This window comes from Rousettus aegyptiacus, unplaced genomic scaffold (assembly GCF_014176215.1).
Source record: "Rousettus aegyptiacus isolate mRouAeg1 unplaced genomic scaffold, mRouAeg1.p scaffold_m13_p_2, whole genome shotgun sequence".
Taxonomy (NCBI): Eukaryota; Metazoa; Chordata; class Mammalia; order Chiroptera; family Pteropodidae; genus Rousettus; species Rousettus aegyptiacus.
In genome coordinates, this window is record NW_023416295.1 from 105,390,496 (window position 1) to 105,417,540 (window position 27,045).

General features: G+C 30.7%; 1 protein-coding gene across 10 annotated transcripts in view; it reads right to left on the reverse strand.

Moving 5' to 3' along the window:
• Positions 1–742: 742 nt before the first annotated feature.
• Positions 743–27,045, reverse strand: part of LRRIQ1 (leucine rich repeats and IQ motif containing 1) — a 188,908-nt gene continuing 162,605 nt past the window's right edge. For 4 of the 10 annotated variants that reach the window (XM_036236956.1, XM_036236958.1, XM_036236955.1 and 1 more), the window contains 2 exons: positions 20,132–20,252; positions 743–1,294 (listed from right to left, as the gene is read on the reverse strand). In XM_036236956.1, coding sequence (XP_036092849.1) covers positions 1,152–1,294; positions 20,132–20,252 — 264 coding nt within the window. In that variant the 3' untranslated portion in view covers positions 743–1,151. Of the gene's footprint in view, positions 1,295–11,643; positions 14,462–19,794; positions 20,253–27,045 lie in introns of those variants that run through there. The other 6 variants (XM_036236960.1, XM_036236959.1, XM_016143639.2 and 3 more) reach the window with 3 other exon arrangements.

The window sequence follows — 27,045 nt, forward strand, 5'->3', positions numbered from 1 at the left end:
AGCTAAAAGAGATTTACAGGTTTGAAATGCAGTAGAGCTCCACAAGTAGATGGGGGAACATAAACTAAATAAATGCATCTCTAAATCTGCTTAGTCATTTTTAGATAAAATATTTCTATAAAGAGTAGAAAAAACAAAAGGGAAAAAAACCACTAAAGCTCACTGGATTCTATTACACAGCAACACACTGCAAAGTCACTGGAGAATTTAGATTTGTGAATAAAAGCTCCAGACTCAGGAGAGTAAAAGATCCTAAGGAATATTAAAGGTAAATGCAGCATTTCACACATTGTATTTACTATGATATACAGAATAGTAATTCCACAATAGTAAGAGCTTAATAAAATGTGTCTGTTATTTTAGACATTATGCTAATATTACAAAATTATAAGGTTGAACCTTGAAAATATTTTAAAATAATTCTAACGCACCTTAATACATTAAAACGAGAGTAATTTTGAATCAGTAGAACAATGTTAGTGATCTAGAATTAGGCATGTAATTTTTATAAATGATAAAAAGAACTCTACCTGAATGAGATATTGCATATAGAATATCCAATTCATTAAATTGATACTCAAATTTATATTTTATTTTAATATAAATGGAATGTGTATTTTCTTAACATTAATCTTTTCAAGATGACTTAAAGTAAAATAAATGAAGGCCATTTTCATTGACTATTCTGAATTACTTTACATATTAATTTATCTTTGAAATCTAATTATAATAATCTGGTCAAACAAAATGTATTGATATATTAATTATCAATACTATAAAGTGTCAATATAATGTTTTCATATTCTCCTAGTGTATAGTATTAGAATTCGTTATTCAGGACAAAAAACCATTTTTAATACATGTGTCATAAAATTTTAAACAAAAGAAGAAATTGAATATGCAAATTCCATTCAAATATTTCAAGAATTAATTCTGGAAGCCCTTCCACATGAACACAGGAACAACAGCAAAATTTCTGTTTTACAAATGGGATATAAGATAATTTCACCATAAAACAAAATTGTGAAATATGGATAATAATACAAATGAATATACAGAGCTCCAAAACCTTCTATCCAATTGGTAACATGACCAGATATCCACAGATCTCTTGAAAAGAAATCATGTGCCATATGCTGAAGCTTGAAGAATTAGTTTGGAATGTTTGCCTTCTTTTTGCCACTTCCCCATCCACCACTGAGTTGTACAGGATTGTCACGGAATGATATACGTTCTTTCTTAGAAGGTCCTGTATTTGTTATCATTGGAGCAAGTATTCCTTTAATTGAAAAACCTAGACAGTGATATCAAATGTACATTTTCATTTATTAACTTGATCCAAGTAAACTTAAACTTTAAAGTAAAAATATATTTGTCAATAACTTGCATTTTAGAACTATAGATCTTTGAGTTTAAAAAAGTATATCGAGTTTCCTTTTTGTTTCCAAAATAATATAATCAAAGTTTTGTGTAAATAATATTTAGGTTAAATTAAAGGAACTGACTAAAAAAAATAAATAGATACAGCAGTTTCCTTCCATCTACAATTCAAATATCTCTAGTATTTCAAGACAATGAGGTGATATATCTTCTTAGTATTTAGATATCTATTTTTTAAAAAATATTTTCATAGTTTAAATTTTGTAATTACTTAACATTTTCATAAATAATGAACATGTTAAAATTAGTGTTAGAAATAGTCCAATTAAATTAAAAACTTCAAAAAAATATTCTAGGTAAAATGGAAAGCATATTAGATCTAGAATCTAAAGATATTTATGGTTCTAGTTGGGCTCCATAAAACACTGCTTTGTGACTCTGGACAAATCACAGCCTTTCTGAATCTAAGTTTTACAAATGAGAGAAATAACCTGCGCATTACATGGTTGTTGTGAAGATTGCCTTTCTGATTATACTGCACTGTTGGTAAGATATGAGAGAGTGCTTTGTAAACAGGTGCTATAAAACGGAATAAATTATTATTTATATTCAACGAATTGGAATTTCTCCAGAGAAAAGTAACAAAAATTGTTAGAGGTTACAAATAGCAGTTGACAGAATGGTATAGTGGATTAGAAATGTTTTACTCGGCAAGACCCCAAGATGCTGTATCGAAATACTATTAAAGAATTATAATCATCTGCTTTAAATCTCCTGAGGATTAAGCAAGCACACAGGGCTGTGCGTGGGGAAAGGGTTTGAAAGCAGCAGAGTGAGGCATTCCAGAGCTCCCTCCGTACTGGCTTGAGGCAAAGGTTCAAGCCACGTGACTCACCATTGTGATGCTTTTGTGCTTTAAATGAGTTTAGAGGAAAAAATATCTAATTCTTTTTTTTTTTTTTTGGAATTAATTCTTTTCTAAATAAATTTTTAAATATTTAAAAAATATACATTCAAATAGATTAGGAAACATTAAACTCTGTGGAAATTGGTCTGTAATTTCAAATTTGGTGCAACATGATGGTGAATACTGATTTTAAAAGCCCATTTTATATTTAAAAGCTCTTCTAAACAGACTATTGCTTTTTGGTTTTTAATCTTAAAACTGTTAAGGGAAACAAAATCCAAAGGAGTTAATGAGCCTCTATAAAGGGAACATATTTAACTTTTAGTCTACAAAGAGAACAGTACTGAAAGGCAGGGAAAAAATTAAAAGCTATTGTTTTAGGAAAGGTATGCTAGATGGAAAGAGGCTAATGCCTATGGCTGTAGGGACAAATCCATAATGGAGTTAGAGACAGAACATAGCTCAGGAGTTTAGAGACCTTCACAGCTGGCACTCGTGAAGACAATCTCAGTAGAGAGAGGAACAGCTAGGAGATGCCAAGTGGAGTTGGCTTTCATGTGTCGGCCACACTTAGCCTGCATTAGCTACTCCCTGTATGTCAGTCAGTAGTCCTTTGTGAAACTAAGAACTCTTTCAAGCAACAGAAATATTACTGGTGCACAATAGCAAGAATTTCTTAATGATAAAGTAGTAGCCTAAAAAACATAAAAAAGGCATGCTAAAAGCTTATCTACTTTCTGTTTACTAGTTGGAAATATATATTTTTTCCAAATAACAGAATAGAATGTCTACTTTTGTCTCAAAACAAAACAAAACAAAACAGTAACAGTAAACTCTCATTTTGCCCCAGTTGTAAAAATTCTTTGATGAATAAACTATATCCTGAATAGCAAGGATATATTTAAGAGAATGTATTATTTAGGGAGAATACTGGGGCTGGAGGAACAGGGGAACAGGGAGGTCTGAGAAATGAAGAGCTAACAGGATACCTTCAGAATTCGGATATATATATAATATATATATATATATATAATTTTTTTTTTTAAAATAGAGATTAATAACAGAGTAAGAGAATTTCCACAAATGGCTAACACAAAAAATGTTTGGTCCAATAGAGAAAACTAAGTCGAGTTTCTGGCAAGTATTATTCAAGGTAATAAGTGGAAATAAGTATGTATTTTAAAATATAATTCAATAACATAGTTCATTATTGGTTAATATTTTTGATGAAAGAATCGTAATAGTTTAAAGCTGTATTATTTAATGGCTTTATTCTTAATAGTAGCATTTTATCAAAGATGACAAATAATATTAAGAAGGGTGGCATTTCCTGTACAAAGCATTGAAATATTTATAGGTAATTTCATATATTTCTCAAATAATTATTTCAAAATGAAATAAGTTGAATTACAATGAAAATATAGCTTTTTTTTTTTTAAAGACTAAGTCCTAATTCTTTACAGTGTCTCTGCATTCTAAGGATTTTTCCATTCACCACAAATTTACATTATGGTACAATTTTTTATTTTAATTTTTCTTAAGATTGTTGTTTTCTTTATTATTTTGAAGCTGCTGTTGAATCCTCAAGTCTTTTTTAACTTACCCAAAATGTAACCCTACATTTAAAAGGCAGTTTGTAAATATTTCATTGTTTAGTGTAATTCCTTCAGCAAATAATAATTACAATTTGAAAAACATATTGTGATAGTACAAGACAGCTTTATAGCAATTTTGAAGTTTATTTTCAGTGAAATAAAAATACTGTAGAAAATTAGTCTTTAAAATTACATAAACACTTATGTGCATATTTTTTTAAAAATAATATTTTAGATGTCCTTAAAAGCTTGTCTTTTATTGTTTTACTATGTATAAACAATTTGAGCCATAATCAATATAGCTTATTTTCTCATTACATTCAGTGTGATTCTTTTTGTTATCATATAAATTCTTGAACCACCAGATATATAGAAAATTAATTGAGGAATAAAACAACACATCTATGAAGGAACCACATATTGGCATTCATTGCAAAGCTATTACTTTGTCCTATGATTACTCTAGAAATGAAAAAAAAAAGCAATTTAATACAGTCAATATATAATTATTCTAAAATTACTTACCCACGTGAAAATACAATAGTGAGTGAATCTTGCTTCACAAAACTGACATTAGAGCTAGACCTACTGATGGGTTTCTGGAATAAAAAAATTATGACTAAAGGACATTTAACAGTTTTTTTCTTTTTTTCTGCAACATTCTTTTTATAGATTTTATGTTTCCTTAACAATAGTCTGCTGAATATTTGCAGGTGATCATACAAATCAACCAATTGTCTCTTACATATATGCTGAAAGTATGTCTTGATAAATATGTTGTATCTTTCAAAAAGTCACTTCTTTGCCACATAATCTCTGTTCTGCTAAAGATTTGTTCTGGTTCTATAAATTCTTTTTTTTTGTTGTTAAATCCTTGGTTCTTTAACAAATGTCAAGGTCTATATATGCTGTGTTTTGATAAGTAATTCAATATGTAAAATGCTTTGAATGACTCTCCTGGTATGAATAAAAAAAAAACAACTTCGTTAAACAGGTCAAAATAGAAATTTCATGATGTATAGTAATACGTCACTGGATTTTCATTGATACACTCAACACTATGTGTCTGGATATAGAAATCATTTCAAAGCCCTTCCCATATTGTATTGCTTAACAGCAGATACAGCATAAGTAAAGCATGGAGAAAAAAATTTAACATTTTAATGAAAGTGACCAGAACAAATTTTTAGCAGCAAAGCGTTTACATCAATTTAAAGTGCTATGAATGAGTTACACTTGGCAAGTTTGAAGTTGAGGTAGATATTACAGCGTTCAAATAATAGTTGCTTTTAAAGGCCATTGCTATATCTAATCTTGAATTATAGTGATCATTTATAGTGACTTTCAGGTAGATAGTTTAAAAACTTAACACTGAAAATGAAAATAAAACAAATAATAAACAGATTGCTTATATCATATTCAAATTTCCTCAATGTAACATGGTTATTTTGCTTGTTTTTGAAATTGTTTTCAAGATTTTTCAGTCACTAAAAGTTTTTTTTATCTTACTTATATAAAAAATAATAAAATAACTTTCTCGAAATCTCAACTAAACATTTACAGTTATTATTCTTACACAATATTTAAGAGACATGTAAATAAAAAAGGTTTTATACGTTTGTCAGTCACAAAAATATCTACAGTATTTGTTATTGTTGCTAAAAATCACAATGCTTGTTATTTCTTTTTAGATCAATATGTGTGACATACGATTAGCTTTGTCTATGTACATTTATTTTGAAAAGAGTTCTTAATGACAAAAGCTAATACATGGAGAATTTTATTTTGGTAGATATTGTATAGATTTTTACTTTTATATTTTGTTTATTTCTTGATATAACAGCTGCTATTCATATTTGGTCTATGATCTTTGAAGCCTCCTTATAATATGAACTGCTTTTCCAAGATTTTGTTATTTTTAACACACTACTGTTTTTATTTCTTTTTAAAGATGCTTTGTGGCTATGTACACACAGACAAGGATGGCTAGAATGTGGTGCTAAAAACAGTCTCGTTTCTATAAATTCTGTGATTTTTACACTAATATTGTTCAACATTTTTTTCCTAAATAAAAATTTTTTTGAGTGGTTTATTTTTGGTTGTAAAATCTAAATAGATTTTGTGTTTTTTTTTTTTTCCTCCTAGAATTAGATTTGCCTTCTGTAATGTGGCCCTTAAATTAACTAAAACTTTTCATTCTATGTAACTCTGGTTACTGCGGTTTTCTAGTTTCTCACAAAACTAGTAGATACTTACTGGGTACAGTAGTCCCCCTTTACCCACGGGGGATATGTTCCAAGACCCTCAGTGGATGCCTGAAATAGCAGATAGTACTGAACCCTGTACTTACTATGGTTTTTTATTTTTTTTTTCTTTTTCATGTACATACATACCTTTTCATGCAAAGGAAGTACTTATGACTTCTCTTTGGAGTATCTGATTTGTCAGCATCACTACTCTTGTACTTTGGGGCCATTACTAAGTCAAATACGGGTTACTTGAACACAGGCACTGAGATACCACCACAGCTGATCTGATAACCAAGACGGCTACTAAGTGATTAATGGGAAGGTGGTGTATACAGTGTGGATACTGGATACTCTGGACAAAGGGCATGATTCATGTCCTCAGCAGGACAGAGAGTGAGATTTCATCATGCTACTTAGAATGGTTTGCAATTTAAAACTTATGAGTTGTTTATTTCTGGAATTTTCCATTTAATATTTTATATCCATTTAACATGATAAATATTATTTATGAAATAGAAAAACTATCTCTCTTTACTTGATTGCTGTGAGAAGTTAGTGACGTAGTATAAGCTAAATGCTTAGCTCAATTCCTGTTTCATGTCTGGTACTAGTAACCTAATTAGAACAACATTTAAAAAATAAATAAAACTTCTGAATTGTTTATTTCTGGAATTTTTATTTAATATTTTCAGACGGTGGTTGATCACTGGTAACTGAAACCATGGGAAGCAAAACTGTGAATGAAGGGGAACTACTGTATTTAAACTTCTAAGTTGATTAGGCGATAAAAAGTGTAACTTAATAAGAAGTTAAGAATGAAATTTAACAATCTATGAGATACCTAGGTATCCATTTTCTACAGAATACAGTTGGTTTTAAAATCAGGTCATATATCCCCTTATTCTTGTCAATTAAGGGAAGATCTGTTCCTAACTTCTCCAATATATATCTTTTTAAGTTCTCTTTAGGACGCTATTCATTTTCATTACATTTATAATTAAATGTCCACAAGGATTTGTAATTAAAGAATAATGACATAAATGATGCTAATAATAGAGAGTGTGTTTTACCCTTAATTGACAGGCATGGTCTTTTGAAACAACCCAGTTCTTATATAACATCATATTTTAATTTCTAATGGTCTTTACTTATCCCCATTTTCCCATGTTAATTTTGCCAAAGTAAATGTTTAGCAAAAATATGCATTTTAAGTAAATTCTTAAATGTTTACCACTGAGTTTACCACTGGGCAGTTATTCTTTGGAATTTAAACATTGAAAACCTGAATTAGATTTTCAAAATCTCTTGGGGTCTTTGAAAGCTTTAATTAAAAATCTTTTATTTATACATTCATTCAACATGTGTTTATTTAGTGTCCATTATGCAGCAGGCACCGTTCTCTACTGCCTTTCAATGGAGCTTCCTTGTCATTTTTCTTCCATGTGCCAAAGAATATTAGTAACTATCACACTGTAGTTGCTTTACATTTGATTATTCTCATAATCCCATCTTTACAGTCCTCATATGGAACTGGTATAAAATAAATACTTATTTTCGCATTCCCAGATAGTGAAGATTTGTGGATAGGTTTCCCAAAATCTTTTCATGGAAACTTTCATTATCCCTTTTCATGCTTATTAGTTCTTAGTAGGGAGACATTTGGCAACAATAAACATGACTAGCCTGAGGAGTTATTATATTATTGCACTTCAGTTTCCTTCATTTGACAAATGCATTTCACATTTGACCATACCCATTTATTTTCGCACCATGTTAGCTAGTATAAAAAATTGATTTGAAAGCAACAACAATACCACTCCCCCCCCCCAAAAAAAAAAGTCAAAGTAAAACAGTTCATGTAAGAGAGAAAATGATCATGAAAGAAAAGGGTAAGAACTGAAATATTATAGTTAGAAACATAATGCTTTAATGTTATCAATAAAGCATACATGGAAATGGATCCTGTCCTCAAAAATTTTTAAATTTTTTAAATAAAGAATAAATGTAGCTGACATATGTGCAACTAGTTCTCTCACACAAATACAGTTGAAATTTGTCTTTCTTGATAATGTGAAGTATTGGTGAAACTAACTACTGTTTTAGATTTATAAACATTATCTTGTGGTTACTAATAAGAATTATATTTAATTGTGTCTGGAATCATTGTTGACTGTTTCATTAAACTATCTCAGAGCCTGGAAATAGGCAGTATCAAACTGTTAAAGGACATTTAATCAGCAGCTATATTATGTGTCTACTCTGTACTAGGCTTTTAATATATGTCTATTACTTGGTTCCACCCTCCATGTAAATATACTTTCAATATAATAGTAATTAATTTTGACTATCCAGTTCTGGTTGTAGGAGTATTTTAATAGTTAAAGTGTTAATGTGTTTGTTTAATTAATCATCAAAATTTGGGGACAAAATATAAAGACCTACAAATCTGTACTCTTGAAGCTCCTGTCAAAAACCTTGAGACAGAGAAAAATCAGAGTTAATCTCTTAAGCGCTGATAAAAAGAGCCTTAAAGTTTAAAAACTGAGATTATTAGAGACCAATTCTTGTTGAAAATTAAAAAATTAGTTCTATGCTCTAACTTCTTTATTGATGTTACTTTAAATCAAACACTTCAGATTAAAAAAAAAGAATCAAACAAATCAGATTTCATTATACATAGAACAAAGTTTAACTGTGCCACAATTGTTTATAAAATCTTATCTTTTTTTAAAAAATTCTTTCTTTTTTTTAGGCGAGGCAACCATTGCTTGACCTCACAGATTGCAAGAAGCTTGTCAGCTTAAAATCCCTTATTTATTTATTTTTATTTTTTACACCTACAGCACCTGGTCTAGGTGGTCTCCCATCCAGGTACTAACCAGGCCCAGCCCTGCTTAGCTTCTGAGATCAGACAGAATCTGGCATGCTCAGGGTGGCATGGCTGTAGACACAAAGTCTTATCTTTACCTTTACTTTTATCAGGGGACAACCATCATGTCTAGAGTGAGATTAAATTTTAAATCTCTTAAATAGGAAATCAGATAGGCCATTTTTACTTCTTTTATAATGAAGTTTTGCAGTAATTGGCATACATAGTATTATCACAGAATTATTTTATTAGAAGATTTTGTAGGCAGAAGACCACCATTTATAAAATGCCAGTTAATCAAAAGTATGCCAGTTAATTAAAGTTTAGCATCAACAAAATTTTTGCTTGAACACAACTATGTTACTTTTTTCCCGCAAATCTGTTAAAAGAGTATTATGTGCCATGGCCCATATTTTCTCATCACCCATTTGTTCTTCAGTTCTCTGCCAACGTCAATTCACTCATAATTTTTCCGAAAATTCACATTTAAGGAGTAGCAAGAATTTAGGAGTCCACTATGTCCCAAGCCCTGCCTCAGCACTTGATATCCACCATCTCTTTTAATTCTTCTTACAAGTCTGCAAGATACATATCACCCTCATTTTCAAAATGTGGAAATTGAGGCAAGGCAGTTAAATTATTTGTCCAAAGGAAGTGATAGTAATGCAATTGAAATTTGACTTTCACTTGACTAAGAATTCAATATCTTGTATAGTATTCAGAAATAAAGTATGCCATAAATTTAATAGTACCATAAAGAAAATAATTAGATAGAAAATGTGACATGCATATCTGTTTTTGCATGGCTTGGAATGGAAAAGAATTGTCTATTACTTGGAAATAAGGCCTATGAAACTAAAAATGAGTAAAATGTATCAATAGAAACTAATACTATCCTTAATTTCTGTAAGCAAAGAAACACAATAGAAAGGTATTTCTATATTCATATTCATATCTATATTTACCTATATCTACGATATAGGTTGTGATCTCATAACTCCTAATATGATTTTTAAAATTTAAGAATTTATTTTAGCAAAAGTTTTTTTCAGATTTTCTTATTCTTTACTTAGGTCACTGTTTTTCTGTTTACCTTTCAAGATCTTTGTAAACTAGGTGTTACTACAATTTCTGATGCTGTTCAAAGAATACTTTCATATTTGATTGATTTGGGTTGAACATGAACATATACTTTAATAAAGTAATTTTATTAAGTAGTGTCTCCTTTGAACTTTGCAAAAATAAACACGAAATACTAGAGATAGTATATGAGGAAATATATCCAAAATACATAATTACCTAGATTTTCTAAAGGCCAAGTAAAACCAATATGCAACTTAATTAGTGGATAACTAAAACAAAACTCAGTTTATTCTTTTTGTATAGAGTTTGTCTATACTGAAAAATATGATTAAACATAATTTTTACTCAACTTTTGACAACTCTATGAAAGAAAATTAAGTTAAATGTAAAATGTTTCTAACCATCAGTGAGGAAATTATTGATTTATAAATTTAAGTTAAAGAATATAAAGGATCAATAGAAAATAGCAAAGCTGCTAAAACTGTCAAAATGCTAGAGATCTTGGAGCCTTGAAAATGAGAAATTTCCAAAGAAAATAAAAAATTAGGAGTGAAGTGGCAGAAGACTTAGAGAGCATCTAAATGACAAAATGTGGAGGAAAATCCACCAATGAAGTATCAGCATTATATTTATAAATAAAAATAAAATAGAATTTATAGCTGTAAAACTATTACTTATGATATTTTAAGTTTGAAAACCATGCTTATAACTAAATGTAAATGGTAATGTGGCAAAAATAAGAAGGTAAAGTTGTATGTGTGGTCTGTCTATCTATCCACTATCTATCATCTATCATCTATTTATCTATATCTATCATCTTTTTTGTGGGGCTGGTATTTTTTGTAAAATTATAAATATATGATTCAAGTAAGAAATTTGGTAGTATGGCTGCCAGGGGACAATAAGGGGTGAATATTTCCACATTCATTGTGTTGAAAAATATTCACCCTAAATGGCTTTGAACAATAGGAGCTGGTCCATTACCAGAGCTATGATTCCTTAAAAGATACCAGGGCTCTTAGTGTTGAGAGCACTGTATGGTACACAAATGGGCAGTCTATTTCAAATATTCTTAGAAATAGTAACTGTAGTTACTCAGACTGTCACTTACTAAAGGTAAGTTCCTAAGGAGGATGGCCTAGAGTAAGCCATGTGCTTAAATTCAGAGGGGTCTCCTTGGAGAATAAACAGTTTTTCTTACCCAATCAAATTTTCTTACTGTAGGAGTGGAAAGAGCCAGCTGGTAGCAATGGATGTGGGTCCTCCCACATTAAAAATTAACTCTGCAATTAATTAACATATCTTTGCATTGGATGGGGTTTACTGCTGATACTTTCAGAGAGAAAAACCCAAACTATTTCACATAAGAGATATTACTTATATTTTTGAAACACCAAGATAATTTTGAAAATAAATTTAAACTCTAAATAATAATTTGCAACCTTTACAATATTAAGTGTGATTATATGGTACAGAGCTAACCTATATTTTTTTAAAGTTTAGAATTTTGACATTTGTTGAATTTGAAATTATCTCTACAATATAAAATAGCACCTAATATATATTAAGTGCTCAACAAATGTTCATTGAATAAAACAGCCACAAATACCTTCAAAGGTACGATTTGAGGCTGGGTTTAAAGTATTATTAATCTTAACCTCAAAAAGAAAACCCCTTTGTTTCCTTTCAGTTTGGTCCCATAAATATACTAGAGTTCTCTTCAAAACAAGCATTGCTTTCTTCAAGAGGGGCTGCAGGCCTGGTTCTCTAATTAATATTCTGTATGAGAATAATCAGATTTAAAAACAAGGCCATCTTTTACACAGTCCTATAAGTTGAAAAACTGAAATTTCTCTTAAAGAAGATAGTTGTTTAATATCTTGTTCCTTTGTTTTTTTCTGTAATAACATTTTATATTTGTACAAAACTTCATAGTCTTTACTAATTACTTTCAGGATTACTGAAAGTAATTAATTCTTTATTAAATTACCTTTTACCTATATGTCTATACCTAGCTTCCTCTTTAATATCTTAAATATTAAATTTATAAGAAAATTCCTTTCTAAAAGTAAATATCTAGGTAGAAACTATGCTAAATATCATTTCCAAATGCCACCCTATGAAATGTTGACTGTGTTCTCAGTAGGAAATTGCTTTCTTTTTCTTTTTTAAAAATATATTGGGACATTAAGATATCAACTACTAAGTGTTTATAGTAGAATATTCTTAAGCCAAATTATTTCAGTGGGACTATGACTTTCAGAATCACTTCAAGTTTTTAAAAAGTTGACTCGATTTTATAAAATAGCTGTCATTTCTTACAGATGGTGAAATTTTCTAATCTTTATGTGGAAAGCATTTAAAGGAAATATTTCTTTTTACCCCATGTCAGTTGACTGTACTTAGCTAAAGTAATTAGAAATAATTTTAAAAACATTTAAAATCAGGATCATTTAGAAGTATTTTGGCTAGGAGAAAATTTTCACTTACAAACATGATTTTCATACTATAATACATAAGAAATAATAGTTTTTGTTGCTTTTTAATTGGGAAATTGTTATGCATAAATTTTATTGTTCTAGTTGTAGAATATGGGATTTTAAAGCTATAAGAACTCTTGGATCTCCTTTAAATTTGTTTTGCTTTCTTTACACTTTTTCTCACAAGAACACAAAATGTATATCTATATATTCACTTAATTTCCACCATAATATTTTCTAAATTGGCAAACCAATCCTGAACTATCTCATCCAAGCACACAAAAACATAAGTGTGAGAAATGGATTTAAATTCAAAACTGGCCTACTCCAAATTTCTTTCCACTATCCAGGCTGTCTTTGACTTACTAAATTTATAAAGGAGTTGTAAGTGACTTAACCAAGATCATAAACAAGCTGGTGAGCAATCAAGTCAGAACCAGAAATTGATTCCAAAATCTTTTAAGACATATTCTTACCAATACCACACTCTCACTGTGTTTAAAAATACAAATCTCTCTTACTTCTCTACTTCAAAACTCTAGTTTATTGAGGGCTATACTATAATTTATTAAAAGTCATTCCCTAGTTAATTGTTTCCTCGTAGATGACATGGCTCTATAGGTTGGAAGTAGCATATAAAACAGAAGAAAGAGAAACAGAATGATGGAACAAGGCATTTTCTAAAAATCTGAGGTTTTTCTTTTATGCTTTTCCTCAAATTTTCCCAGCTGTGATTTTTTTCTTTGCATTTTCTCTCACTCAATCACATTTCCTAGCTTAAAGATGCCATGAGTAAAATAGTACTAAGCCTTAAGTTGATCCAAGCTGTGAATATCTTCTAAATAGAAGTGAATCCAATTTACTATTATAAAGATGTTTTTCATACATATACCTATAATTTATATATATATATATATTCATAGAAATTTAGTGCATGCATATATGTCAGTTATCAATTGCCTTTTAGCAATAATACACTCTTCATTACATGTTTTATGATAAAATAATTCCTTTAAGCATTTCTCCTTTAAAGTGAGAAAAAATGTTATGCTTTCTCAGTAGAGGGTGCTGAAGGGACACTGCCAGAGGAAGCTTTGCAATTTCTGTCATAAGTTGGGCAGGGGTTGGCCTTGTGGGTTTGAGGATGTCTCTGATGCAGCCTGCTTGAGCTCCATGCCAGAATGTGATCCCTATGCAAACTGCAGCTTCCACCTGTGCTATCCTTTCCACAAGGAAATCAAAGCCTGCTGTATCTTCTTCCCTACCAGGGCCCACTCACACCGCACGCCTATGCTATTGATTGCTCATCACCTGTTCCCCATTCCCGCACCGCCTAGAGTTGCCTATTGTTTGCCTCATAACTCCTTATTACCTCTGGTCTGGTCAAAGTAGGGCACTTCTGTGCTATCTGGTGGCTAAACCACACCTTCTCCAACGAGAGGTCTGAACCCCTTTCAAGTTCGTTCTTTCTTCGGTGCTCTCGCTCAGCCCTACGGTACCATAGTTTCCTTATATTTTTATAGGTGCTCCTTTGATATAGATAATAATACTTATACTTTGCCTGTATTACTTGCTAAAAAATAGCTATCTACTGATTGGACCCAGACTGTCACAGCCTATATTTACGTCTATTATAAACTCCAAGAAGGCTGGAAGTATGCTGTTGTTCTTGGCTTTGTGTAGGCTGGATCCATGGAAATTTGCATCTCATGACTGGGTTGTTTGAAAGACTCACCTGGAAAGAAACCGTTACTATTTGGATACACTGTACTCTTTAATAATAATACCAGGGTTTTGGACAGGTCAGGTGCTCTTAGAAGCTTCGGCAGACACTATTGAATGTCTACTAAGCAATCAGTCTGGTATTCCTCTTCTTTGTCAGTACAGCTTGTCTTCCACTATAAAGCATGAAAATGTAACACATTTCTTTCCAATTTCTTACTCAGCTAAAGGATGGTCATAGTCTTTCATTTATCCATTAATTCATTTATCAAATATACATAAGAGGGCCTACCACATGACAGTTAGTTGTTCTCGGTACCTAAGGTACTTCATTAAATTCCCTGCTCTCCTGGAACATTACATCCTAGCACTGGCGAAGGAAAATAAATAATAAACATAAAAAAAACTAGTTGTGATCAACAGACTCTGAAAGGAAGTCTGTTTAGCATTTCTGAGAGAGATTTTCCTCCCCGAGAGGCCAAGCCCTTTAACAGCTCATCTTCATGTTCGTTGAATGCCTTAAAAGAATGTTATGTATAATATCTTACAAACTTTCTTTAATATCTGTAACTATATATCAGCCTGAATCTCATAAATACAGTTTGGAGACAAAGCCATAGAATGTTAATGGAAATGTTTTCTCTTGTTCTGGAGAGGACAATAGTCATTGAAAAATAAGATGATATGAATATACGCCATAGAGAAAAGCGACAATGACTGATAATATTCATTGATTCTATTCATTTAAATGCCTTCTATACTCTAAGCACATACAGTTTGTCTTCATACATTCTTCTTCTTTTTTAAGAAATCCAAATTATAATAGTGTTGTTTTACTCCATCTTTACATTGAGATAGAAGCAAAACATTTACGGTGCAGAAAAATTCAATGGGAAGCAAGTAACATCTTTACAGTAGGAATCAGAAGACCTAGGTTGGAGTCTCAACTCTACAGCTTTCTGTCTCCTTAACTCAAGGCAATTTACATTTGTAAAATTAAATTCTAAATCCTACCTATTTCAAAGTAAATCTCAGGTAATAGCTGGCAAGAAACCTCCCTTCTGAGCTTTTCTTTTCCCCTTTTTTTCTTTTCTCCCCTCTATTTTTTAATTAAGACGATTTTTTTTTTTTTAGAGCAGTTTCAGGTTTACAGCAAAACTGAAGGGAAAGTAGTTTCCCCACCTGCACCTGCCCCCACTCATGCATAGATTCCCTCGTTATCCCCATCCTCTACCAGAGAGGAACCTTCGTACAATTGAGGAAACTAAACTGATGCGATATAACCACCAAAAGTCCATAGTTTACATTACCATTTACTCTTGCTTTTGTACAGTCTATGGGTTTGGAATAACGTACAATGAATGACATGTATTCATCATTATGGTATTATACAGAATATTTTCGGTGACCTAAAAAGCCTTTGTGCTCAACTCTAGTAATCTCACCTCACTCCAAACCCTGGCAACCACTGATATTTTTACTGTTTCCATAGTTTTCTCTTTTAAAGAATGTCACTTGAAATCATATGGTAAGTCGCCTTTTCAGATTGATGTCTTTCTCCTCGTAATATGCATTTAAGTTTCCTCTATCTTTTATGGCTCGGTAGCTCATTCTTTCTGGTACTAAATCATATTCTATTATCTGAATGTACTATAGATTATTTAGCCATTTACTTACTAAAGGATATCCTGGTTGCTTCTAAGATTCAGCAATTATGATTAAAGCTGCTATAACATCCACGTGCAGGTTTTTGTGTGGACATAAGTTTCCAACTCCTGACATTATGCAATGTTTCCATATATTGATAAGAGCTATAAACATTACTTTGTCAACATATTGGAAGCATTGCATAATGTTAGGATTGAATCAGAATACTGTTCTTCAACTGATCTTAGGCTTTCAAAAACACTAACATATTTTCAGAAATTTTTGTTAGTTATGCATTATAAGTTAGAAAGTCCACTTCTTCCTCCACTTTACTTTCAAACTTACCTAAAACTAGGCTTCATTTTAATCCAACTTTATTTTGCATTACTTAGTATGTGGAAGCTCTGGACTGATTCTTCAATGTTTCACAAATACATATTCATATTTTACCCTTTGCCTTTGTTTAGATGATTTTCTTTTCTTATTTAAATCTCAAGTGTTATTATAGGTACAAAAAAGAAGCCTTCCTTAGTCCTTTTAACTACATTAGCTGCTTCATTTCTTTAATATTTTTTCCTGTATTCAGAAAATTCAGTATTATATTAAAAGGACTTACATTTCATGAAAATTCAGATATGCTCAAAGAAGTTGACTTTGGGATGATTATCTACTATTAAAGAAAGATTCTGAATTCTTAATTCCTGGCTAACTTTGAAAATGGAGTATGTCCTGGAAAGTGCAGCGATGGTTAGAAGGAGTCAACTCGAAACTTAAACGAGGTAAAGAGTAAGTAGTGATCATTCAGTATATGGCTCATGAATGAATGAATGAATGAATGAGCGAATCAGGACTATATTAATTATGTCCTACTGTTACCAACTAAGTTATATACTTTAGTCCATAGAAAAATAAAAAGCAATACAACATTGGGTTTGGAACAAGAAAAGATGAGTGCAAATTGCTGCCTTCCCTTAAGATTTTTGTGCCAAAGGCATATTAATTAAACTCTCTGAGTTGTATTTATATTAGCTGTCAAAGAAAAATAATCACTATAGATAATAAAAGTTAATGAAAAGAAATTCGTAAAGCTATAAATCCTATAGCAATAAAATTATTATTATTATTGTAATATAGCCTTTATTTTAAGCATTAAATAAGAAAATTAATTGAGGAAATCAGAGTCATTTAAAAAATTTCAAATACCTTTTTCTAAATATTGTTTAAATGAGGAAGCATCTTGGCATATTCATTTTACAAATGGCGATTTTTAAATAATAATGTGACTTATTACATCTCTCTTGAAACCATAAGGTAAATTAGAAAACTAGGTAGCAGAAGATTGCCGTGGCTTCTGTAAGAGAGCAGTAAGAACTAAAAGTAAAGAGACAGAAAATTTAGGAAATTCTCTAAGTAGAGACAAGATATATTACTTAAGATGGCTGGCATGCTGAAAGTATGTTGGTTCTGGTATTATTTGACACACAGATAAGGAAGACAATTCTACCTTGAAATTGTTTAAAATTATGCAACAGCAACAACAAAAAAACACAACAATAACAAACAATATAAATAACAAGTATTATTCTTTAAGCCCTTACTACATTTTAGGCAATATATTACATATTTTGCGTATATTTTTACTCATTTCCTTTTCCCTAAAACTCTATGAGATAAATATTTTTATTCTAATTTTTCAGATAGTAAATTCATTCTTAGAGGATAAATAATTTACCCAAGGTTATGCAAGTTATTGAGATTTTAAACCTGAGTTTATCTGATTTTAAAGAATACATGTTACAAACATTATAGCAACATTGAAAGAGAACTATCTAGAAAAGTTCAAAGGCTGAAAGAGTTTTATAGCTGCAGCCCATAAACTACTCTCTAGATTTGGCTTGCAAGGCTAAAAGAAACTTAAGCTTTAATAAGGTGACAAGTTTTTGAGAGAGACAGAGAAAGCTGGGGGAAAAAAAGAGCTTTCAAAATACCAAAATTGTAAGTGGTTGGCCCAGGGCCAAGGAGGCCCAGGACCTAACAACTTTGAAGGATAAAAGAATTTTATTAAAAAAATAAGCTATGCCAAGTTTGTTTTTAGTCAAGCGACTATTAAGAATAGGTTTCTTATAATCTGAGCTAGTTAGTCCATGTGCCTAGATTCTAGAGACTTCAATATCTTACCTCAATTGAATCTTTACAGCTATATGTAGGTCGAAATTATAAAGAACATTTTTATTAAGCTCTTATGATGTGCCAAGTATTGTTCAAATGCTCAACATTTGATCCTGAAGACAGTTCTACAAGGTAGGTACTTCCAATATCTTTCCCACTTTAAGGATAAGGAAATTAAATCATGATTTATGTGCAGGCAAATTTATGTCAGAGCTCACACTCTTTTCTATTATATTATACTGATGTTACAGTAAACTAGTAACTACAATAATTAAGTAAGTAATATTCTGTTATTTAATAAAAACTATTTTCTAAAATGGCTTGTCTTAAATTGTCACTTAGTAAACATTTTAGGGATCAGTAGTGTTTGCCATAATGTCACTTATTGATAACTACTGGAATTACAGTGAGAATAGCCTTATTTCACTTTCTTAGAGAATATATTAAGAAATGAATTCTATGTAATAATCTCATATACTCTAAAATCTATGATTCATTGTTATATAAGTAAAAGATAAATACTGTGTATTTCAAGATTGTTGCTGATTTATTGAGCTCTTTATATTTTAACATTCAGATGATACATTATGAATAGAAACTTTGATATTCTGTAAAGTCATAAGGCAATATTTTTTGTTTTTGTTTGGTTTGTTTCTTTTAACCTACACTGCTCCAAAGTGATATATGAGCCTGCAATATGCAATGTTTAAAATGCATATAGTATTATTCGTTATTATGCATGATACATAATATATGTTTGATTCCTTCTGAAATGTAATATATATTTGAAAAATGGATGTAATTTATGTGTTAATAATGCAAAAAAATTATATTAGATGAATAAACCTAAACTATTTATTTCTTAACCATATTGACTTGAGCAACCTTTTAGTGTCCAAATTGTATAATTAGCTAAGAAAATTCAAGTACTCCAAAAACTTTTAAGTCTGATAAATATTTTTACATTAGACATAGTAAAATTATTATTTAAAAAGCAAATTAAAATTTGTCAAAATGAACTTGCATGATAAATAAATTTAAATGACTAAGATCTAATAATGCCAATTACCTGGGTGAAAGGTGAAAGTCAAAGAATAACTTTGAAGTGTTTATTTATCTAGATCATTGAATTTTTACATTAATTCAAATATTGACTTTGTATATACATAAATAAAATATCAATAAGTAGAAAACCTTTTTTCAAGAATAACTTAATGCTTATAATGAAGTGTAATCTAATGTATTGACTTTTGAGGTTCACTATACTTTGGGGAAATTAACAAAATATGATATCAAATAAAACATCTTTTCTACTAATATACCATAATATTTTAGGAGACATTTCAAGACCCTTGAGGTATAAGTAAAGTGAAGAGTTTGAAAAAATTAGGACCTGTTACCTCCAGAGACCACAGATGTATTTTTTAAATGTTTATACTTTTTTAGCGCTGACTGCAATGCAATTCTTATTGAAACCATAAAGGCAATAGATGAGTGTGACAGGTTCACAAGTGTAAAAAGCCATCATTAAAAAACATAAACTGTCATCTATTTAATGAAAATAGTTTTTTAAAGCATGGTTTTGACAGAATAATATTATCATCTAAAATCTATTTTTAAAAAGTTTTCTTTAAAAATTAACTTTACCTACAACTTCTATTAAATCAATGACAGAAGTCCAAAATATGCTACTTTGATATATAAACCCAACTTTTTATAATTAGCCTAAAAATTCTTTTAGAACTAAATGATCAAAGAATTCAATATGATCCAACAGGGGGTGGGAGAGTGGAGCATTGAGTCACAGAATATAATTAAAATAAAAACTGATGCTGTTAATTTTAGAAATAATTTAATTTTGTTTATATCAAAAGAAGACATTTAAGGAAAAAACATTGCAATACACATTTTTGGACAGTTCTGGTTGCTGGCATTCTACCCCCCTGTATGTAAAAGAATGCTCGTTGGCATTAGGTTCCATCAATTCATTTGTGATTTCTAAATTAATTCTGAAGGAAACCACAACTTACTTGAAGATCCCGCTGAGTGTCTGTGTGCCTGATTTTTTTTTTCTCTCTTCACAGACAAAGCACTTCCACTGGTCATGGAAAAAAGTTCTAAATCCGTGTCTTCTCTGCTTACAAGTCGTGCCTGGGAGCAATGGGAGAGAATGTATACAATCATGAAACAAAATATGGCATTTTCTGAATGTAGCTCACATTACCCCAAATAAACAAACAGGCTCTGTCAAACAACCTTCTTCAAAATGATACCACAATCCTTTATTGCTGCCCAGGCAGAACAAATGCACTATGTCAAAGCATTTTTTGCAAATAAGAGCCGATTTTGAAATTGAGGTTTGCTATTTGAGTCTGTACAACAAAAGAAAACATTTTAGTACAGTAATTTTGATGAAAATCAATCTTAAAGGCAACTGATGAAACTTTATACAGCTTAACATCACTTATTTGCCAAGAACATTATTTAATTCTTAATTGAATGTTGGAAATGCCATATAACATTATTTTCTACTTATAGTTTACCATGTATAAGTATTAGTTTTCTCAATAAAATTCCGTGAAATATTTTTCATACCACAATTGTATACCATAGTCACAAAAGATCTATACATTCTCATTATAATAATTATTGATGTAAAAATACTGTATATTACATCTCATTTGGGGGATATTGGTAAATATGTAGAAATTTCAAGATATATTATTTTAAGGACACAAAGATTAGATAATTTATTTTACCTAAAAATACCATCTGATTTTATTATTATATTAGGCCTAAACTAAGAGTTAAAAGAATAACTTCTTGCCTATAAAATATCGTTTTACATAATGTCTAATACCATTAAGTAATGATCTATCAGGGTTCAGCCCTGAAGTGGGGGAAAATGACATAATGGAAAGCAAAGCAGACTTATAGTCGTTGGGGTTTAACCCAAACCACAGGATGTTTAAAAAAATCCCGTGAGAAAGCATTGTCCTTAATTTTTGATGTGAGAAAAATTTCAATAGAGCGAAATAATGCCATAAACTCATCACTGTGGTTAAAAAAGCTGTCCCATATGATGAGCTAGAAAAACTCATGAAACAGGAATCTAAAGATGATCCTCTTTCAAATTCAGATGTTTGCCCTTCTTTGCATCCCCCTTCCTACTCTTAAGTGCATGAACTTATCATTGTTAAGTAAGCAATTTGCTATTACTGGACTCAAGATAAAAACCATTTTGTAATGTCAGTCACCTTTTCATGTACCTAGCTAAGTGATAAATTGCGCTGGCAAAAAAATTCTCAGTAGAAAACTGTTGAAAATGAAATAAGGAACAACTGGCTCCCAATTGTGATTAGTTTGAAAAGTGCTACACATTTTTTCTGAGTTTTATTTCAATGAGTATACAAGAGTAGGTGTCTAATGTTCCCGTTAGAATAGCTTCATCAATACTAAGACTTAAAAAGAACCAGCCAAGAATAACAAAGCAACACCACAATTTTGGTGAGACCAGTTATAAAATAAAGAAAAACATGTTAATCGCATAGGGGATCTGCCTGGGGCTAAAGAGGATTTAAGTATAAGTCTCAAGATTTTAAAATCAGGTATTTGATTCAATTCAATGACATAATTTCACTATGCCTAAATAGGAAGTAAAAATCCTACCCTCTCCAAAAAAGACAATACCTACATGTCAAGAAAATATTTGTGAACATATGCTTTCCAAAAATCTTGTTATCATCTAAGCCATTAACCTCCAAAAGATAGTTTCTTACAAAATAGAAAACAATTAATGTCAGTTACTAATTAGGCGAGATTACAATAGGAATTCAAATTTAGAAGTGAAATTTAACAGTGATCCCACCTAGCTGGTTAAATGTAAACCTAGAAATTTTATAAAGTGTCTAGTTATAGGCCCATTAGTACATATGACATAGACACATATGCATTAATATTCAGACTCTATTTTTGAAAACACTGGCTTTCAAAATGAACATCATTCCTTCTCTTACTGTTAACGATAGAGACACCATAAAGAAAATACACGTGTTCTATATCATGCAAAATGAATATACTTAAAAACAATATAACAGACCACAATTTCTAACACTAATTTTACCAAAAATATGTTTAATTCTAAAACACTGTAATATTAAACCTTTTGTATGGTTATAACACAAACAAGTTCAAGTTAATGTCAGGTTAAAAACTTTCTTATGTACAATTCAATCGTAGATATTTATTAAATAGTAATTTTGCAAAACTGCTTTAGGTGTTTGTTTCTTTAATACCCCATATCTACAAGGTTTATAATACTTTTTCTCCATATTTTCACAATGAAATGAGGGGTACGAATTTTGGAACTTGGCTTCTAAACATTAGGATCCTGATTCACATCCAACCCAAGTGACTTAATTAAAAATAGAGAATCTCTCATTTAATAAAGAACAGGGAGTTTCTTTTTGTTTTCACAAACAAGTTTTTATTAAATATTTATTTGTAAAATTTTGTATTTTTAGAAGTTAAGGCATACTAAGGCACATATAAAATAAATAGGTATTTCTACATATAGGTTTTCAAAGAATTTTAAAGTATTTCTAGACACGTGAGTGATTTGAAACCATTTTTTATTTTTGGTTGCAGAAAGCTGAGTTACAGATAGCTCTCCATTTATAATACATTATCATCATTGCACAAACCTCTTTTCTTATATAAGGTAGAGGCTTTGTTATATAACGTATGTGGGTACATGCAAGGCACTTTAAATGTTTTATAGAGCTATAATTTATATAAAGTGAAATGCACAGAGCTTAAATGTAAAGTTCAACCATTTAATTATTTTTTTAAATTTCAAAATAATTTAAAACTCCCATAGAAACTGCAAATTTGGTATTGAGAATTCTCTGTATACCCTCTACCCAATTTGTCCTAATGATATCTTATATATCCAAAGTGAGATTAATAAAACTAGGAAATTGACTTTGGTGCAATACCATTACTAAAGCACAGACCTTATTAAGACTTCACCAGTTTTCACATGTACAATTTTTTTGCATACTTCTATGACATTTTATCGCATGCATAAATTCATATAACTACTATCGTAATCAGAATACAGATCTGTTCCATCTTCTCAAGAAACTCCCTTGCTCTCATTTTAAAATCATACTCTTTCCACCACAAATTAACCACTGGAAGCAACTAACATGTACTCCATTACTATAATTATATGATTTTGAGTATATTATGTAAATGAAATCATACAGTATATAATCTTTTGAGATTGTCTTCTTTTCACTCAGCATAATGCTCTTGAGATCCATCAAAATCTTTGGATATAACAAAAGTTTGTTTATTCCTTTTTATTATTTTTTTGTGTATATATATATATTTTATCTTTTCACTTACTGAATGAGATTTAAGTTGTTTACAATTTTTGGCCATTACAATTAAAACCAGTATTAATATTTATGCATAGGTTTTTGATTAAACTTAATTTCTTTATGGAAAATGCTCAGAGTAGAATTGTTGAATTGTATGTTAATTGGTATTTAATGTTATCAGAAATTGACTACTTTTTTTCCAGTGCTTGTACCACTCTCAGTAACAATGTATGAAAGATTCAGTTGATCCACATATTCATCTGCACTTGATATTGTGATTATTTTATTTTATTTGTTGCCAGAATGACTGTACCAGGTTCTACTCTCACCACCCACACATAAATGTTTCCACATTGTTGACAGCACTTGCATTAACCCACTTGTCTAATTTTTGCCATTCTGATGAGTAGAGTTATGCAACTTCTAACTTTTAATTTTTATTCTTCTGGTCATATAATGGAGAATCTCTTTATTTACATTTATGCAATTCGGCATCATCCTTGCAAATTGTCTATGTATATTCTTTTCCTATTGTATTTATATTTCTTTTTTGTTGAGTTATCTGACTTTCTATTGTTTGTTTGTAGAAGTTTTTATATTTAGATATTAATCTACTGCTAGTTTAAGGCACTGAAAATAGTTTGTCCATGTCTATAATTTGTTAACTTTTTCTATAAAGTTCTTCATAGAAAGGAATATTTAATTTAACACAGTCAATCAATTTTTTGCCATATAATTTGAACTATTTATATCTTCTTAAAGAAGACTTTTTTCGCTGCTAAGTTGCAAAGATATTCTTTTTTATTTGATCAGTTTTATAACTTTACCTTTCACATTTGAGCCTTCAAACTGTCTGAATCCCATTTGACTACTCTAGAGGGTGTAAATGGTCAAAATGTAGGCCTGATATTTTTTAATGCTAGTTTACTGAATGCTGTTAACAAAATGATCTGACCTTTCCTATCTTTATTATACATTACATTACAATATAGTCATAGATCTATTCTCGAACTTACTATTCACATCCATTGGTCTATTTACGCATGCCTGTGGCAGCACCATAAAGTTTACTTTAGCTTTGTATTGTCTTTATATCTCATGACATCAGCTGCTCCACTTTTTCAAAGCTACTTATATAATCTTGGGTTTTTATTTATCAACACACATATTGCAATGAGATTTCTCAAGTTCCTAAAAAAACCCAGCTGTTCAGAATTGCTTTTAATTTATATATTTGAATACAATTGACGCACTGTATACATTTAGTTGTTGTATCCATGGATGGTGAACACACTGAGTATAGTGATTATTATGATATCCACTCAGATCACTTTTAACAACTGAATCAGATTACTCTTTCTGCTGGGAAAATTGAAACCTGGTAGCTCTCAGCTGAATCCCTCTCTGGAAATTGTCCTTTGCTGAAAAGAGCTGCTTTGCCCAAGTCACATTCTCTCCTGAACCAATGAAGGAGAGTAAAATACTGGTCCTCTTGCCTCAACCTGGAGCAACTCATAAGGGCCTTACCACCACCAGATCTCACAACCTCTGCTGCAGCTCTATTGCAGTTCACCTTTCCTGCCCTGCACTATTCTGTTTCTTTCTTTTTCCTTTTTACACCTACAGCATCTGGTCTTCCTAGGTCAACTCCCATCCAAGTACTAACCAGGTCTGATCCTGCTTAGCTTCCAAGATCAGATGGGATCCAGCATGTTCTCTATCCTGCTTCTTTTATCTCTCAAAGGAGTTGTTCCTGAAAGTCTCCAGCAATAAATGTCCTATACTTAAATATCAAAATTTCAGAGTGTGTTTCCTGGGGAACCTGAACTATCACTGTCTCTGTAGGAAAATCCTAAAGTATTGGAGGATAAGTTTAATCAGCAATACGATAATCCAGATCAATAACACACCTAATATATATTTGGAAATAAGTAACATGGCATTTTATTTTCATTTTCTCATTCTTTTAAGTTACATAATATGCTTTGATCTTATTTGGAAGACAAATATGTTATCAAAACTCACAGTTGAATGTTTGATCATCTTTTATTCTGTCCTCACTCCTGAAAGCTAGTGAAGTAGATTATATATATATATATATATATATATATATATATATATATATATATATATATAAAATGTTAAGAAATAATTCCATTGTCTTTTGGTATGCAGTTTCTGATCTGATGTCAGCTGTCAATCTATCGTTTGTAGATAATCCTTCAATTCACTAATTGTCTTTTATGGTATCCATTCCAGAGTTTATTTCAATGATAATATCTATCATTGATACTATTCAATGATAATATCTCACACACACACACACACACATATTATAAACTCTGGAAATAATATATATATATATATATATATATATATATATATATAATAGAGTCCCATGCATATTAATCTGTCCTCTAATTAAAATTTAATTATTTTTGCTTTATAATTTTTGTCCTTTTATTATGGATATTATTTTATGTCTTTGAAGATTGTATAGTAGAGGTAGTTGCAACTTTAAAAAATTTATTTTTCTCTTTCTTGTGGCCCTTCCCAATCATGCAATTATCTGTGTCCAGTCCCCAAGCACAAGTTGGGTGCTTTTATTCCCTAACACTCTGCAAGATTTCTACTAAGAGCCTTCAGTTAGCCCAGTATCCTTTTGGCATAAGTCCTTGCTTAATCTCTTCTCCTGTCTCCATCCCCTTTCTGCACACACACACGCACAAAATCTGTGGGTTTATGTTCTACCATTTAATGTGTTTTTGTGTTCAGTTGTGCATCTTCAATATAAAAAAAAGCATTTATCATTGTTATGCATTTGTCATATATTTATATGTAGTATAATATAGTGGTATTTGGAAGAAGGTGATTAATGTCAGAGCATTAGTCTCAAAGAACTATTTCGATTAATAATCTACCCAATCTCTTTTCATTCATTTTTAAGAGTACAATAATACTGCTTCCTTTATCCTGGCATTCTTTGGCACTTTTATATTCCCCATTCTTGCTCCAAAAAAGTGGCCATTCAACAACAGGTGGGAAAGTGTTAGTCAGTAATATGTATACTGTTAATAGAATGAAGTACCAATTTTCCTGTGGCAATTCCCATGCCACTCTGCCAGAGAAGTATCTATTAAAATGAAAGGAAATATTTGCAGAGTGATTATTTCAAATCTATATTCTCTAAATATTTTCAAAAACACATCAATTTTCACTATTCCTCTAATTTTGCTCCTCTTTCAGGAAAACTCCTTAAATGAGCTGTTCATGAGAATGATGAATGTAACTATTCTGGATAACATTAAAAAGCACATTATCTTTTCATACTAAATGCTGCATGGCAAACTAAATTATAATCAGTTTTCTTGGTGAATATAGAATCTGACCAAGGAGTGTTAGTTGGTTGATACAAATGGAGAGTGTCATAAAGTTAGAATCACCTGATGCATCCATTTTCACTTGCCAACTAGGCCACACACCTCTGTCATTGGTCAGGGTACCCTTTTCTCTGAAAATTTCTGGAAACATACTGAAATTTTCTTGTTTTGTGGGCT